At 35.7% G+C, this 16,569-nt stretch overlaps 2 protein-coding genes across 3 annotated transcripts in view; one reads left to right on the top strand and one right to left on the bottom strand.

The window, feature by feature from the left end:
- Positions 1 to 1,117, top strand: part of LOC100183999 (choline dehydrogenase, mitochondrial) — a 5,219-nt gene extending 4,102 nt beyond the window's left edge. The window contains exons 11-13 of one of the 2 annotated variants that reach the window (XM_002125906.5): positions 352 to 448; positions 507 to 617; positions 869 to 1,117. In XM_002125906.5, the coding sequence (XP_002125942.2) occupies positions 352 to 448; positions 507 to 617; positions 869 to 1,007 (347 nt within the window). In that variant the 3' untranslated portion in view covers positions 1,008 to 1,117. The other variant, XM_026838424.1, reaches the window with a different exon arrangement.
- Positions 1,118 to 2,112: 995 nt separating this feature from the next.
- Positions 2,113 to 16,569, bottom strand: part of LOC100177564 — a 17,509-nt gene continuing 3,052 nt past the window's right edge. The window contains exons 2-5 of the mRNA XM_018815521.2: positions 9,612 to 9,814; positions 6,197 to 6,373; positions 4,242 to 4,299; positions 2,113 to 3,755 (exon numbers count right to left, since the gene is read on the bottom strand). Of these exons, the coding sequence (XP_018671066.1) occupies positions 3,575 to 3,755; positions 4,242 to 4,299; positions 6,197 to 6,373; positions 9,612 to 9,814 (619 nt within the window). The 3' untranslated portion in view covers positions 2,113 to 3,574. The remainder of the gene's footprint in view (positions 3,756 to 4,241; positions 4,300 to 6,196; positions 6,374 to 9,611; positions 9,815 to 16,569) is intronic.

The following is a 16,569-nucleotide window of genomic DNA, read 5'->3' as shown; positions in this document are numbered from 1 at the left end:
ATTTTTGACGACTTCCAGACCTCACCCATGTTGCTGGGAATGGACTTGGCCATGCCAATTCTAGTTCTGATGTCTGCGGTGCTATCACCATCTGGAGTCAAGTACGACCCCAGGAACTTCATTTTCTTGACTCTCTCTGTCTCCTCTCCGTCTATCTCAATCGCACCCGTTCCGTGCACTGCCATGGCTAAGGTTTTGCTTCGGTTGATCTTCAGTCAGAATTCAGCGCTAACATTCATCAAAGTCTCACCCATCACACCACATTCTTCTCTTGACTTTGCAACCATTGTTGTATCGTCAGGGTCAGGTACATGATGAGTGCATTGCAATGAAATAATGTTTTCAATCCAGGACTTGAATTGGTGGATAAGATAATGAAAACAGAAGCATTTAAAGAGCTGCAAGTTAATCAAGTGTATTTTCACCATTCATGTGACAATATTAAAGGGTATGATTGGTTTAAATAATTTTTTGTATTTACTAATAATGTTAACGTTTTCCTCCAGTAAGAAAAGGCTGGAATGCATGGTGCGATCAGACACTTTTACTACTTATCATCCATGCTGCACTGCTAAGATTGGTCACGATAAGATGGCTGTTGTGGATGCAAACCTTAAGTATGTGATTCCTATATATGAATTACATTGAGAGTTTCTTTCAGGAATATAATATTTGTACTCTCATGCGGCCGTGCATTAATAATTGTTATACCTTACTTTATACACATTAATGTAATTTTAGGCACCTTTTCTGCTGATAAATTAGGCATAACATTTGATGTTAAGTTTCTAGAACGATTAGTATTAAGTTTCTAGAACAATTAGTGTTAAATTTCTTTACACAAGAATTAAATTATACCACCTGACAGGGTATATGGTGTGAAGCATTTACGTGTAGCAGACGCCTCAGTTTTCCCACACCACATATCATCGCCTCCTCAAGCAACATGTTATATGATTGGTGAAAAAGTTTCAGATCATATCCAAAAAGAATGGCACTTAATGTAGTTTTTTTCCCTTGACAAGTGCTACTTGTGTTATATTCTACCATTGGTGGAAATGGTGCACGCCCGAAGCAATATAACTGTATTTGAATTATTAAAACTAAGGTGACCGAATACCTTGTGGATTTATTATAATGGATGTATTGAAGGAGTGACAGTATACTGGGTGTAGATATAAAGGAAAGATAATAGTACATGTTGAACAGGGCTACTTTTTGGGTCAACACATTTTACAGTAGATAGCCTAGGTAACTTAACGGGACAGGCAAACAAAAGCTACATTTCACCAAATAACACAACAAAAATTACAGAATCTACCCTCCCCAGATTTGCTAGGCTACATGGCCTCTGAGGCAGGTGATTTGTAGCGGTCTTTATATATTGTAGACAGTTTTTTAGCTTTTAATTGTTCATACAGCTCCCTTTTCGGTGAACTGTTGCTGAGCATGCAAGTGGTCCAACAACTGCAACCCAGCAGAATGGTGTAGGTCTTTTCTTTAGAAATATGAAAGTTTTTTTATACATGCTAAAGAGGCGAATGAACTCAGCAGTACCATTTTCTACATAACCTGATCTAAGGTAGGGTGGGGAAAGATGGAACACTTTGTCCGACGAGACTCTTTCTTTTTAGTTTTCCTTTTACGAATCTCCAATGAATGATAATCAGCAAAATAATGTTACAGAATTATTCAATTATCACGACTTAATAAACCTCGCGTCAAAGCAAGTTACTGTTTTTAAATATTAAAAAAATATGTTACACAGAAACGATATTTTTAAACAGGTAAAAAATGAAAAAAAGTAGAGTGCTAATTTTAAATACTCGTTAAATCCCATGAAATTGTGTAGTCCGCGAGTGTGAACGAATAAACTAGTTTCTTAGATTATTAACAAAAACCTACATATTTCATACAGTCTGATTTTGTCTCGTAAAACTAGTTTTGGTTTTGTGAAATCTTTCCCCACATTATAGTTTTGTAGGATTTGTTAACAAACTTTAAAAAAGGTTTACTTTTAAATCAATAACTTATACCTAAGGGGTTTTTCAAATATAATATCCTGATATAATAAAAGGATAATATACAAAAAACATATTGAAAATTCCGTCATTTGCACTTGATGATAATTTATGAAAACTGGCTTGTGCGAGAAACAGTGTAGAGATAACAGTATTTATAGCAAAAAAAGTAAACTTTTTTCTGTTTTTATAAGTTAATGTGCATTATTAGTATACAATGTTTATGAACAATACCTATTACTGTTTAAATATCAATTGTCCTCAATAATATAGGGGAGACCGGGGATACTTAGGACGCGGGGATAGTTCGGACCATGTACATGACGTCACAATAGAGCATTGTGATATCATTATTAACAAATCTTATTGTTTCCATTACAAAGCAGCATAATGTTTGGGGGCATGCACAGTTCAACCGATTAGTTAAAATAAAAAAAGTTAGTTTAACAGAAATATCTACTTTTTAAGTTTTTGGTTGTAAGGGTATAGTTTGGTTGCTGATAGCCGAAAGTAATTCTTTTGCGGTGGAAGTCGTAGTTTAGTAGCAACACTTCAATAAGCAAACGTAGATTTTGAGCAGGAGTTAAACAGGCGGCTATGTTTTTGCTTTTTTTATGTCACCACGTGTCTGGGGATACGTCGGACAACATGCCCGGGTTGGTAAGGTGTATTATGTTGTATGCTCACAATAGTTTTAGATCATAAAAATAGTAAGAACGTTTAACGAAAGACGACATCAGGAGAGTATCAAGCGACTGAATGAAAAAAAGCTATTTTCCAGTTATTGAAGATGATACTCGTACAGACAGGGGACTATTAAGGATTAAGATTTCTCATCAACCTTTTCTGTTTTAATATGCGCTAAAGTACCAGCTTAGCCTAGTCGATTGATATATTAGATGATTCGTTATTATTTCATTTGTCGTTTTTACCAACGGTGTCGAATAAAACCAAAAAACGTATACTGTCCGAGGTGACCCCGGTCATGTTCGATGTTACCCCGGTACCGGGGCAACACCGGACACTTGAGAGCCTTAGGAATTTGACCTTTTTCATGCATTTCTAGTTTTCTTTGGCATGCGACTCTCCTACCCTTTTTCGGCAAAGGATTACCCTTTACAACAAACTAACATTTAAATTCATGTGACGCATATAAAAAAAATTATTAGCAATTTTCAAAAAAACGTCCGAACCATCCCCGGTCTCCCCTAATAGGTAGCATGCAAAACTATAGCAGTAGGCCAAGGAAAACATATTTGAACCTGATTTTTAAAGCGTGCAGTATTATTTCCTGTTATTTACATGTATTCCTAATAATAAACTCACTTATTAATAAAAAGTAACAATGATTTTAGACTGCCGCGTCTTAATCCAGTGTGTTTTCAAATTTGTAAAATTGCACCCGTTGACCAAACATGCTGAAAAACTCCTTGACATTCATCTTAAAGTGGTAAAGTGCAATCGACATTTTACAGCACAAGTCGGGAAACAGACTTATTTAAACAGACATGTGCCATGGCCCATGACTGTCCTCAATGCAAAAAAAGGCAAAATTATTTTTTTATTTTCTTTCTCATTGGTCGATTGTTCTCATCGCGGGTCGGGCTGATTGGTCGAAAACTTGAGGTAGCATAAAGTTGCTCTGCTTGTAATTGGTTAAAGGGTTCAATTTTAACGAATGGCATCCACTGAGGTTTGGTTGATGCAATCACAGTAGAAACACTTTCACCACTGCTGGGTAAAAGGTCAATATAATAAATCCAGTGTCTCAATTAAGACTATTAAGCAGGTATGCAATGCGGAAACAATGCATAGGTTCGGTGCAATGTGTAAGTAAAGTCAACTCTTAGGAAAGTAAATTGTACTTTAAGCACCGTGGCAAAGTAGTTAGCATGCCTGCCTGTAACCCAGAGGTAATGGGTTCAAGGCTTGTTGCTGCTACCATTGTGAGCGTATATGTTCTTGGGCAGGACACTTAACAGCAATTGCTTCCCCTTGGTGGTCATTAATGGGTTGAACAAATTATCAGCCATACACAAAAAAAACATAACAATCACCCATACAGTAACATAAAAAGGTAGCTCGCATGAGGTGTATGAACACCTGTGTTGTAACAACTGTCGTAAAAACCATTTGTTGAAAAATTGATAAACCACTTGAAAGAACTACAACATGTAGGTAAAAGTAATAAAATAAAGTTCTTTAAAACCAGTGCATTACCTTGTATTTTTGACAGGAATCCATCCACTCTGCTTGGAAGAGGAAGTTTCATCTTTCACTAAATAATTTAATAAAATAAAAAAAATTAAAAGGTAAACTATCATGTTTAAAGTGCATGCGACACGGTCAAACAACTTTGCCTAAAATTAAAGGTATAACTATAATAAACACAAGTATAATGTATTTAGTTAATTTATTAGCTTCATTAATTAAATAATTGCAAAATAAATAGCAGTGTTAAAAAATCGTAAGAGATTTTCGCTATAACAAAGAGTGACATCGAGGGTCAAACTAGAGTGAGAAAGGCTGTGTTTAGATACGAGTAGCAAGTAAAGTGTTTGGTTACATGTGAGAAGCGCCTCATTTCGAAGATGCAGAACTGTTGCGTTGTTGGAGGGTGTTTAAATAGCTACAAAGATAAAGTGAAAATTCTTCAATTTCCGAAAAGCCCAATATTAAAGCAGTAGGTAAAGTTTGTGTAACTGTACAAGGGCGGATTTTGAGCAACCTTTCAAGAAACAGTGTTGTGGTAAACATTTTAAACCTGACTGTTATTGGAAGAAGTTTGGATCCACCACTGAGATACTGTTGGAATCTGATATACCTACAGTAACTGAAAGAGGTAATGCATATAAAGCACTTTATGAAATCATTAAAAAATGTGTCACTAGCTCAGAAAACAAGTGGTGTAGAAGCTTTCCACTCTTTATTAAATCACTTCACCTCAAAAATGCTACATTTTTCATTTTTAAATAACAACAGTATAAAATTTTGGTGTGATTGTGACTTTATAGTTTGAATTGTTATCATAAACATTTAAATTTTAAATATTTGCAGTATACATACAAGAACTAAACACCGAAATAAGTTTTTCATCTGGATAATGATGGTTCTCGCTCATTAGTACTTTCTTGTCAGCGACCTTTAACTTTTAATTACCTTGAACCTGACAAGGAAGTTGCAATTGCAGCCCATACCAGTTATTCTATGTATTTTTATTGCAATTTAAAATTGGAACTTTGAATCCAGTATAGGTGTCAGTGTCACTTAAAAATGTAGAATCTAGTCGTGTTAACAACACATGATGGGAAAGGCACACAAACCCAAGGTAGCCCCATGTCCAACGAACACATTGTCTGTGGGCCACATGTCTGATAATAAACCGGTGTCGCGGAAATCTGGTTCCCCAGAAATCTGGTTCCCATTGGCTACTGCGCATGCGTAGACACGGTATACTTTTATCAGAAATCTTTAAGCCTGGTTCCGAACGAATCATATATTCATGTTTTTATATAGTTTATTCTATTCAATGTGAAAATGTAGGTTTTGTCGCCCTTTTTTGTTGTTGATGACGTGTTAACGGTAGTGGTCACTGGTTATACGTCATAACTCATAATGTATAATTTAAGTTAAAATACAGCATAAGTTTCTATTAAAAAAGAAACATTCTTATACATAAACTTACGAAGTATGTCGCATCTAACAACTGTTATTTTTAGTTGGAAACAGAGTTCTAGATTCCTCATAAAATAAGTTATAAAAAGCCTGTGGGAACCACAGGACATAAAAACATATCCATATAAAAACTTTCCAAAATAGCCCCTCTTCAACTCAGGCTCAACAGGCTGTAGTAAAAAACTTTGTAAAAATTAAAACTATTCTGCAGTATAAATAGTTTATATTTATAGATGACCGTGTCACATGCACTTTAACAGTGCGGTCACTAAATTTCATATTTCAGTACTACTTCTAAACTTGCATTTCCCATTCGAATGTATGGGTTGAAAATATTTTGTACTAATTTTTGTTGACATTGACCAAACAAATTTGGTTCTTTACTATTTGTTTATTTTTATATGAAACAAGCTAAACTTTCAGAATTTTAACAAATGAAGTACAATGACAATTAACACCGAAAGCAGCTATAAAATTAATTATTCTTACAAGTGTCTTACCTTTAGTTGGTTTACTTTTTTCTGAACTCAAATGATTCCTTAATGTTGAACTTTTTGCTTTGAGCACCTTGTAATAATTAATTACATCGGATTTATAAAACTGAACTATTGTGTGGATGCCGGACAAATCATTATCATGTAAAACTTGATCAATACAATCGTAAAAGCCTGTCCGACCTGAATGATAAATGTAAATTTATTACCTAATAGCTTATACCGATATTCATGATCATCCATGCATCACAGTCAATGGCGCAAAAAGACGCATTGGAAGGGGGGGGTTCTAATTTGAAATTAAAATTGAAAAAAATAATTACCACATACGTTGTCATGTTATTGGGTTATGACGGGGAAGCTTTTTTTGAGAGGTAACAACAATTTATATGTGGTTAAAGGGCATACCAACGAAAAATGATAGTTCGTACGGATAGATATGCTCAAATGTATCCTAAAGGTACCATTAAAGGTTGCCAAAACGATACGGCTTCAAAAAAATGTATGAAAAAGCCCGCTGGAGTAAAAAAAATCAAATTTTGTTTCTGATTTGGCATAATGAATGCTTCTTCTTCAAAACTATGTATAAAAAATTGTAAAACATAGATTTTACTATGTTTTAATTTTTCGATTGAACCTAGGTACATACAAAATTATACTGACTCAGCATATTTTCAAACCTAATGTTAAAAACGAAAAACTGACTTTTTTATAAAAAAATAGTACAGTATGTACTAGTCACTAGTGAGACATATTGAACATTATAATATAAAAAAGTGCCAAAAATTAACTAACAAGAAAAAAGTGCTGAGTCAGCTTATTATGTAGCTATGTTTAATCTTAAATTAAAACCTAGTAAAGTCAATATTTTACAATTTTTTTATACAGTTTTGAAGAAGAAGCATTCATTATACCAAATCAGAAATAAAATTTGAATTTTTTTTGACATTTTATATACTAGAAACAACCAAAGTTAAGTGATATTTTATGGGAAATCCCATGCATTGCGTCCTGGCCATTTTATTAGTTCAGCAGGCAAATTTGTGGTTTTAAAACTCATTTTTTTCAGAAGCTTTTCTGTACTCAAAAACTTTGATGGTAGCTTTAGGTCACATTTGAGCATATCTATTAATACAGAAATTTTGATTTTTCGTTGGTATGCCCCTTTAATTGCGTCATAATGTACATTATCCACTTCGTGGGTGTAAAAATACGTTAAATTTCCTTTCTTGTTTTTGTTGTGATACTAACCAATTTTCTATACATCAGTAAAAATCATTAAGTCGTAATCAAATACACAGCGTATGTAGTAAAAAAGAGTACAAAGACGACCCCAATCAAATTTTTTTATATTCAATTGTATGATATAACATAACAATTGCTACACATGCGAAACAGTTATAGATAAACACCCCAAAACAATAATTATACTGATGTTGATTCATGGTGCTAAAAAGGTGCACATAAACGCCAATGAAAATCGCATAATGCACGAGTTTTGTGAATTGCAGGGTTAAAAGATGTAAAATTCATGTAAAAAATAAAGCCCGCTAAAAATCATTTTTATTGCAAACAGCTTTTTCGGGTAAAAAGAACATTTATTTGGCTTATTTTTATCCTACCTGTCCTTCTGGGTGGTAATTATTTTTTTGCGGCAACAAAAATTACTAAATCAAACAGAAAATTTACAAAAAAGAACTTATATGGGATTTGGTAAATTTTTTTTGTGAGAAAGCCTTTTGTGATAAATTTAATATGAATGCAGGTACTTGCTACATATTTGAGTACCTTGCTGCTGGTATATTTCAATTTTAAATTTTATGAACATTTCATACTTTTTTCTCTTGTTTTTTTACTCCAAAATCGGCTTGTTTTTTTCTGTTTTTATTTTTTCTTCCCCAACCAATATTAACTTCGGGATAAAGTTAATTTTAAAGTTATGCATGTTATGTATATAGGTTTGATTTTAGTCTAATAAAAGTTATTTGTGGGTAAGCTTATGTTTAAAAGAAAGTACTGAAGTAATAATAATAAATTATAAAATAAAAGCTTTAGAACAAGCCTGTTAAAAGTATATGGGAGATGTTTTGCTTTTGTGGAGAGAAAGAAAATATAGACTGCATAATGCATAAGTTGCATGACTAATATTTGTATTATTACCTTGTACTTCCATAATTATTTTATTTTTAGGTTAAGTTAAGTTGCTTTTAAAACCATTGTTTTTTATTGCCCCGCTCCTAGGGAATAAAAAACAGTACAAAAATTTTGAATAAAATTTTAAGCAATCATAGAAATCATCAATCTTTTCTGGACATCAAGCTATGTACTGTTCCTCCAGACTAAAAATATTTTTTTTAGTTTATTACTTTGGGAGAAAATCGTAAGTTTATGTTTTCTGTTTTTTAATCCCCACTTGACTATATTTATTATTGTTACAAAAGAATTTACAATATAAATTAAAGTAATTTTACAATTTTTAGCTCTTAAAATTATGTAATTAGTAGGTGCTGCTGTTCGTGACTTACCAAGAGTAAATTCCTAACGAACAAAATTTGTTTAAACTAAGTTTTATTACAAATTCTAATGTAAAATCCTTGTATGCAACCACGCATATTTGAATTTGATTGCATGTATAAAATGCAGCTACTGTTGAATTCATAGAATCCAAATTCGGCCCATTCCTAGATTTTTACACTTGTGTAAGCATGTTACACAAACCTAGGCTAAAAATATCCACATTAAAATAGCGGAACTTTAGATGTATGTTCTCTCTCAATATTTTTGTTTTGGACCCCGCTATTTCAAACCCGACTCCCCTACTTGCGCCAGTGACCACAGTTATAACTTAGTACCTCCTCGTTATTTTAATATGTATATACCTATGTACACCCCTATAAGAAGTATAATCATTAGAAGAAGCCCAAGCTACCACAGTGTCAGTACTATTTCATCATTTTTTTAAATATGACAACATTCCTATTTACTCCCAACTGTCACTTGTCTAGCATCTACAAAGAAACTGACCAACTTGCGGTATCATTACGGTTGTTTTGATAACCTGGTGTTTTAACAAGATTTAATCCTGTTTTGAAGTTATGGTGACAGCTAGAAAAACTTGTTACCAAGAACTGCATGGCATTAGCTAGTACGCAGCTCATAATATAGAACGCGATATAGATATTTATACAATAATATATATATATCTCCTTGCACGGAAACTACAAGGTGTAAGAATAAGACTAATAGGATGGTTACACAAAGGATAATTAAAGTATATTTATTGTTTAGTGACATTCATAATCCGGGGGATTCTTTCTTAAAAACTTGCACATTGTAACCATTTGTAAACCAACCAAACAATTTCTTATTTATACCTTTGCTGCTGTAAAATTCTGAATCGATTACTTAATGGAAGTGTCACCTGATAATGCTTCATTGTCAAGAACTTTCCGTAAAGATGAAGAAATTCCTTCCATGAATTGTTTAGTTACATCCACAAGCAGGTTAATTGCAGATAAGTTGGCAAGGTCATAACCTTTATGTAAAGCAAGCATACAAACTCCTTTCTTTGTTGGATAATCCACTGAAGTAGGATGAAGATCATATTCTTGTTGAAAAAAATGTCTAAACAAAATATTCATCTCTGTATTCTCGAATGGCAGATTATAACATTTCTGCCGTATAAAGTAATAGCCTACAGATAGGCTCTAGTCATAAAAGTACAGATTTGCTGAGAGCAAAGTTTTAATGATGTTAAAAGGAATGGGTGCACAAATATACTGTCACCTATTTAGGGGAAGCGGATGGGTTAAAGATATTTATTTTCAAACCATTGATTCACCCTAGCTAAAACGTTGTGCCTGTTATACGTATTGTATCCCCTAACACGAACTCAACTTTTAATATATCCGGTCTGTTCGCTTTATTTACTACTATGAATCACAACACGCTTATATTTGCTACATCTATAGGATTAGCGACACACAAACAAAAAATCGGGGTAATAACTATTGATGTACCTAATCAGTAAAAAAATGAATTAGTCGAAACAAAACATGCGACCATTTGTGCCGGATAAATTTTCGGCTAAATCAACTGAATCATGTATGACTTCACCAAAGTCTGCGGCAACCGTAGATTGGTGAAAAGGACATGAAGTAATGCAGGAAAAATAATTATCACAGGCACAGTGCCACAATATCAAAAACTTTAATTCTTGAATGTGGCAATAAAGTGTGTCCAATAGGTAATGTCGTTCAGTTACCTTGAGAAACATTTGTCTCCCAAATATGTGTGCATTTACAAACCAAAACTAGCGTCTAATAACAGGCAGCAGCCGGGATGTTTGTGTGGGTTGAAGACAATGCAGTTATACTGCACGAATGCTGAAACAGATTCTTGCAAGATAAGCCAGTAAAAAAAAAATCACACATACCTTGACATACCAAAATATGTATGCAGATATGGGCAAATGGCAATAAAACATTCAACATATAGAAAACTGTGCGACAAACACAATCCTACTGCTTAAAGGGGCATATCAACAAAAAAATCACATGATAAAAACTCGGTGAAGTAAAAAAAACGACATTGCAACAATGCTTAGGATTTCCAGTAAAAAAAATATCACCCAACTTTGACAGTTTCTAGCTTCTAAACTGCCAAATTGTACGTTTTGGAATTGTGTTATAATAAGGGCTGTGGAAAAGTTAACGGTTAACCGAACCTATTCAGTTAACCGCTAATGTAAAGTTCAAGCTGTTAACCGAACTATGACATCATAGAGCATGGGTGTGCAACCGGCCACCGCGTCTACCGGTAGTCATCGGAGGTCGACTGCGAGGGATGTAAAAAAAAAATCTGCTGTGACTTTCAGTTATTCGCCTAATTACCAAATCGTTAATATTTTCAACTTTGTACAAAAATACGCTGTAATTAGCCATGTTAGGGGCAGTTACGTTCCTGTATACTCAGGCAGAAAAATATTCAAGATGGCGGCTGCTATGGCATAAGAATCGGGAAACAATAGCGATGATTTGCCTGTAACTTAGTCTGCATGATTTGTACACTAGTAAGTCACTGTGCCTTGATCTAATTATTTTTGAATAAATCCTCCAAAATTTGGACGCTTACTAATTTTTTGAGAACCTAAAGGTTAACGATCGCCACAAATGTGGGAATGGCTGAGAAAAAACGAGCCAAAATTTACCATTTTAACGCTGAAAGGGAGGTAGATTATTTTTTTGTTTATTCGTATTCAAAGCCTGTATGTTTAATTTGCAATGCAACGGGGGGGGGGGTTGGCAAGAAAATCAAATCTGGTGCGGCACTTTAGAACAGTACACAGGTGCTATGAGAGGGATTTTCCTGCAAAATCCCAACTCCGCGCCCCTAAAGTGAGGGACTTGAAGGCACAGCTTGTAGCACGGCAGTCCATTTTTACTAACCTGAAGACTCAGGGCAAGGCCGCAACTGTTGCGTCCTATCGCATCAGTCACGTCCTTGCCGAGCACAAGAAAGATGGCAAAAGGTTGTGAAAGAAGCTTTTCTTGAGGCAGCGGATAGTCTTTTCAACAACTTCAACAATAAAACGAAGATCGTGAAGTCTATTGAAGAAGTGCAACTCTCCCGTAGTACCATCACAAGGCGATGTGAGGTAATGGCTGTGGATGTGGAGGAGCAATTGGGGAAGGATGTTGACTTATGTCAGTTCTTTTTCCTGCAATTCGACGAGTCGACTGATATGGTGGATGTGGCGGAATTGCGTGTTTTCCTCAGGATGGTTTTCGAAGACATGAGCGCCAAGGAGGAGCTACTCACCATTTTGCCATTAAAACGACACACCAGAGGTGAAGATATTTTTAATACTTTCAAGGAATTTGTAAACGAGAAAAAGCTGCCGCTTTGCAAGCTTATCTCTATTACAACTGATGGCGCACCTGCTGTGATAGGCCGCACCAACGGGTTCATTGCACTGTGCAAACAAAGTGAATCGTTCCCGGATTTCTTGAATTATCATTGTTTAATTCACCAACAAGCGCTGTGCTGTAACATTTTAAATATGAAAGAAGTGATGGACGTTGCGGTGAAGATTGTGTGTTCAATTCGAGCCAGGAGTTTGCAGAGGAGACTTTTTCGTGCCCACTTAGAGGAGAATGATTTTCAGCACACAGATTTGCTGCTTCAGACAAATGTCAGGTGGTTAAGTAGAGCTAAATATTTGGCCAGATTTATAGAGCTGTTGCTTGAAATCAAGACCTTTCTGAGACTTTCGAATCGTGTGGAATATCATACAAAGCTAGATGACCACCAGTGGCTTTTAGATTTATCTTTTCTCACGGATCTCACTGGCGAGCTTAATGTTTTAAATATAGAGCTGCAGGGTAAGGATAAAGATGTAGCCAACATGATGAGTTCCGTAAATACATTTAAAAGCAAGCTACAGCTGATATCAAGCAGGCTGCAGCGTGATGACCTGCGCAACTTTCCTTACATGCAAGCAGAACTACTACGTCAAGGCAAACGTGTGACACAGCTTAAAACGGCATGTTATAAAGAGCAGGTTCAGCGGATATTATTAGAGTTTGAAAGGCGTTTTGCTGACTTTTCATCCATCGAGCCTGTAGTTTTATGTGTTACTCATTTACTGCAAGTATTGATGTTGGTTGCATCGCTGCCAAAATCGAATCACTTTTTGGCTTGGAAATCTCCGCTCTTGAGGAAGAAGTTCTGAAGTTGCAGAATGACATAGAAATAAAAGCCAGATCAGATTCTGCTCAACCTGGATAGCACGTGGTGTTCTGAAGATTTCTAGGGGAGGGGAAGTATCCCAATCTTCGAATATGTGCCTTAAATCTGACAGCTCTTTTTGGATCAACTTATTTGCATGAGTCGGCTTTCCCGCACATGAATATCATCAAGTCAAAGTACAGATCAACAATGACTGATGCTCACCTTGCAACCAGCTTCTACACTCCTGACTATGAGAAGCTAGCCTCCACGGCTCAGTGTCAGATATCCCACTAAAACAGAAAGTGCCGTATGCCACTGCCTCTGTGTATGTGTGACGTTTTTCGTTTGTTGCTGATTAAAAACATGCCAATTAGTTTTGCCAAGTCATTTATTAACGCGCTGTAGTTGTTTAGACAAGGGAAAAACGCATACAAGAGTTATTTCGGCATACGCAGGAAATATGAGAGGTCCTGCGAAATTGACGCTGGCTGGTAGACCGCGTGAGAATGGTTAGTTGAAAAGTAGATCTTGGGTCAAAAAAGGTTGGGCACGCCTGTCATAGAGTATACACATATATCAATATCTGTCTTATTTACCTGAAAGGCACGTGTTCACTTTCGTTGATTGTGCCCTACAACGGCGATTACGCCAACAATCTGGATTATTAATACCACAGGGTAACTAGTTTTGCAACATTTGGCGTAAATGACAACCAAAATGTTTTCCTCAGCCAAGCAGCATGTTTGTTACGTAATAGTAGGCATTCACACATGGATTCATTGCATCATAATAGCGATTGTTTGACCTGGCAATTGATTACGACACAGGCCGCCAATTTCACGGAAGCTCGAAGCTAAAGCTTCCGTAAAGCTTCCGCAAAGTGAAAGACGGCAGCTTTTTCGAAGCTTCCGTCTTTTTACCTATGCTATTTAACGGGTAAAAGCATAGGATGTGGCTTTCTCCTAATGCGAGCATATCGTGCTCACAAAGCATTCTCTCGTTTAGTGAAAAGAAACAGGTGAGAGCGTGCTCCATGCGAACGCGTGCCCATAAGCGTTCTCTCGTTTTTATAAAAGAAACGGGCAAGAGCGTAAGAGTGCTCGCCTGCTCATAAAGCAGTCTCTCATTTTTATAAAAGAAACAGGCAGAAGCGTGCTCTCTGCGAACACGTGCTCTGAAACGTTCCCTCATTTTTAAAAAAGAAAGTTGAAAGGGTAGGATCCAAAGTGTTTTGCCCGTTCTGGAATACACTTGGAATTATGATGTCCTAATCAACCTGCTATTGCATGAAATAAAATTGAAAACTTTAATCCATTTCTTTAAAACCCATAAAATGAAGATGTGTTTTATTTATAATGTTGAAATTATAGGTTTACTTTTTTATTTTTGCTACTTTTTGCGATCTCAAGTGACTATGCGTCGGGCTGCTATGACGTTAACTTTTGTTAGATAGGCTTGCAACACGCTGTTTTCTTTGTTTTGCGCGAGGAACACAGATTCTATATCTTTCAACTATTAGTAAATTAAATCAAATTCACGGCAATCGTCGTATACGAACATTGTGCATCCATGAGGATGACCAATACGTTTATAATAAAAACTTTGAACCAATGTATTGGATGTATCGGGCATTACAAATTGTTTTGGAATAAGGTTATTCGGGATAAAACATGTTCGAATATTTTTAGGTTATTAGCGATAAAACATGTTAATTTAACACGCGAAAACACACGATTATGCTGCATGGAATTTGGGTATTCCCCGAAAAATTACGTCATCGGAAGCTAAAAGCTGCCGTGTTTAAGGTTACGGAAGCTTTTACAAGCTGCCGTCTCTTAATCTGAATTTCGTGGGTTGCGACATAATAGCAATTCACACGTTGATTATCTGCGTCATAATTGCAATTCACACGTTGATTGTTTAGCCGGCAGGTGCTTTAAAACAGGTTTAAATACGAATAAAAAAGCATTACTTTGACGTTAAGAACGTTTGCGGGTGTATTGCAAGCTTAGTCCATATACGTACGTTGTAAAGTTCCTTTAAATTCACGAAAAAAAAAGCGATAAACAAGACGCATTTTAGGATTACACTTGTATCGGTTAACTGGCTAACCGGTTAAAACTAAACGGTTAACGATTAAACAAAAAAATGGGAAAATTCACAGCCCTAGTTATAATAAATGCTTCTTTTTTGTTAATATATAATATATAGTAGGGTGGGGGGGTGGAACACTTTTAGCACATAATATCCAAATATCCTAAACGTGTTTTAAACAATAAATGACAGTCTATAGCAGTTGTGACACTCGTGAGCAAATGCGCTGTTTGGAAAAATTTTGGAGGTAACAAATGTGACGTCATAGTTAAACAAAACGCTACAGGCATCATTTCTCAGTATGGTTTACCAATCGTCTTTGGTTGTTATTCTAACCTTGAAGTGCTTAATAAATTAATTAAGAGATATGGAAATGCCATCAGTTGCAGCAGCTTGATCAAAAGTCCAAATTTAATGGAAGATATGGATAGGTCTACTATCTTGGAACAGTTTCAGAATTTTAAGTGCATAATTATGGAAAAGAAGGACTCAAAAGTAATAAATTGCTTTTAGGACATGGTTTCTTTCGGTTTGCAAAGTAGTGATAAATTTGGTACAATATCTAACTTACTTGATATTTGCGGGACATTTCAGGCATCAAGTGCTGACTGTGAAAGGGGGTTTAGTCTTATGAACAGTATCAAAATAAAATCAAGGAACAGATTGCAAGAAACTCATTTAGATATGCTGATGCGAATTAAATTTTTCCTATTGGATGGAAGAAGTGTGGATTTAAATGCTGTTCACAGAGTGGAAAAATTTCAAAGACAGAAGGGAGAAAGTTGTTTGATTGCGAAATGTTTTTTTTCTACTTTTTTGTAAATAATTGTTCGTTTTTGCAAAGTTGGCATATCTAAATGAGTTTCTATTAAAGCTTCCCAATGATAAACTATTAAAGCTTCCCAGGATTGTAAAAGTTGTAAATCCGGACGGTGATCGTTTAATTTTATTGAAAATCCGGACGTAATATGTTTTACACGCGTCTGTCACTCAAGCTACCAAATCTTGTTATAAAGCTTATTACTGACTATCACCATGACACCACAGTCTAGTGCGGGCGACTGTGCGATAGAAACCGTTGTTAAAGCTGCGATCTAATGTTTTATTTTCGTCGCGTGTTCGTAATAATCAGCTAACGAAGTCGATCGAGTAACAAACATTGCCGTGCTGCAATTTGACATTTTGCGCTTAATTGTTACGTGACATGTCTTATTGCAACATAACTATGAACTATGACGTTTCATTACGTAACAATCGGGAGGAATGCCCACTGCCCAACGAACCACGAGATCGAAACATCGTGTATGAGCGTCACATTTTTACGCTCTGCGCGGGTGTAGGAAATAAAGGAAGACGCATGCGGTAGCATACATTCTACACCTAACAAACGAAGCAATCATTGTGAATTTATTCTCGTGAAAAGTGCCGTAATGAAACTCTGGTTCTCGTGCGGTGCCAACGACGATGTTTTTTGGCTTCTGTCCAAGCTCGGCCGGGAAGATACTTTACTTTGTAATATCATATTACAATTTGCGTCGGCTCCAATTTACTGA

The sequence above is a fragment of the Ciona intestinalis genome, unplaced genomic scaffold (assembly GCF_000224145.3).
Source record: "Ciona intestinalis unplaced genomic scaffold, KH HT000082.1, whole genome shotgun sequence".
In the NCBI taxonomy this organism is placed as follows: Eukaryota; Metazoa; Chordata; class Ascidiacea; order Phlebobranchia; family Cionidae; genus Ciona; species Ciona intestinalis.
This window is presented reverse-complemented; position numbering and strand designations above follow the sequence as displayed.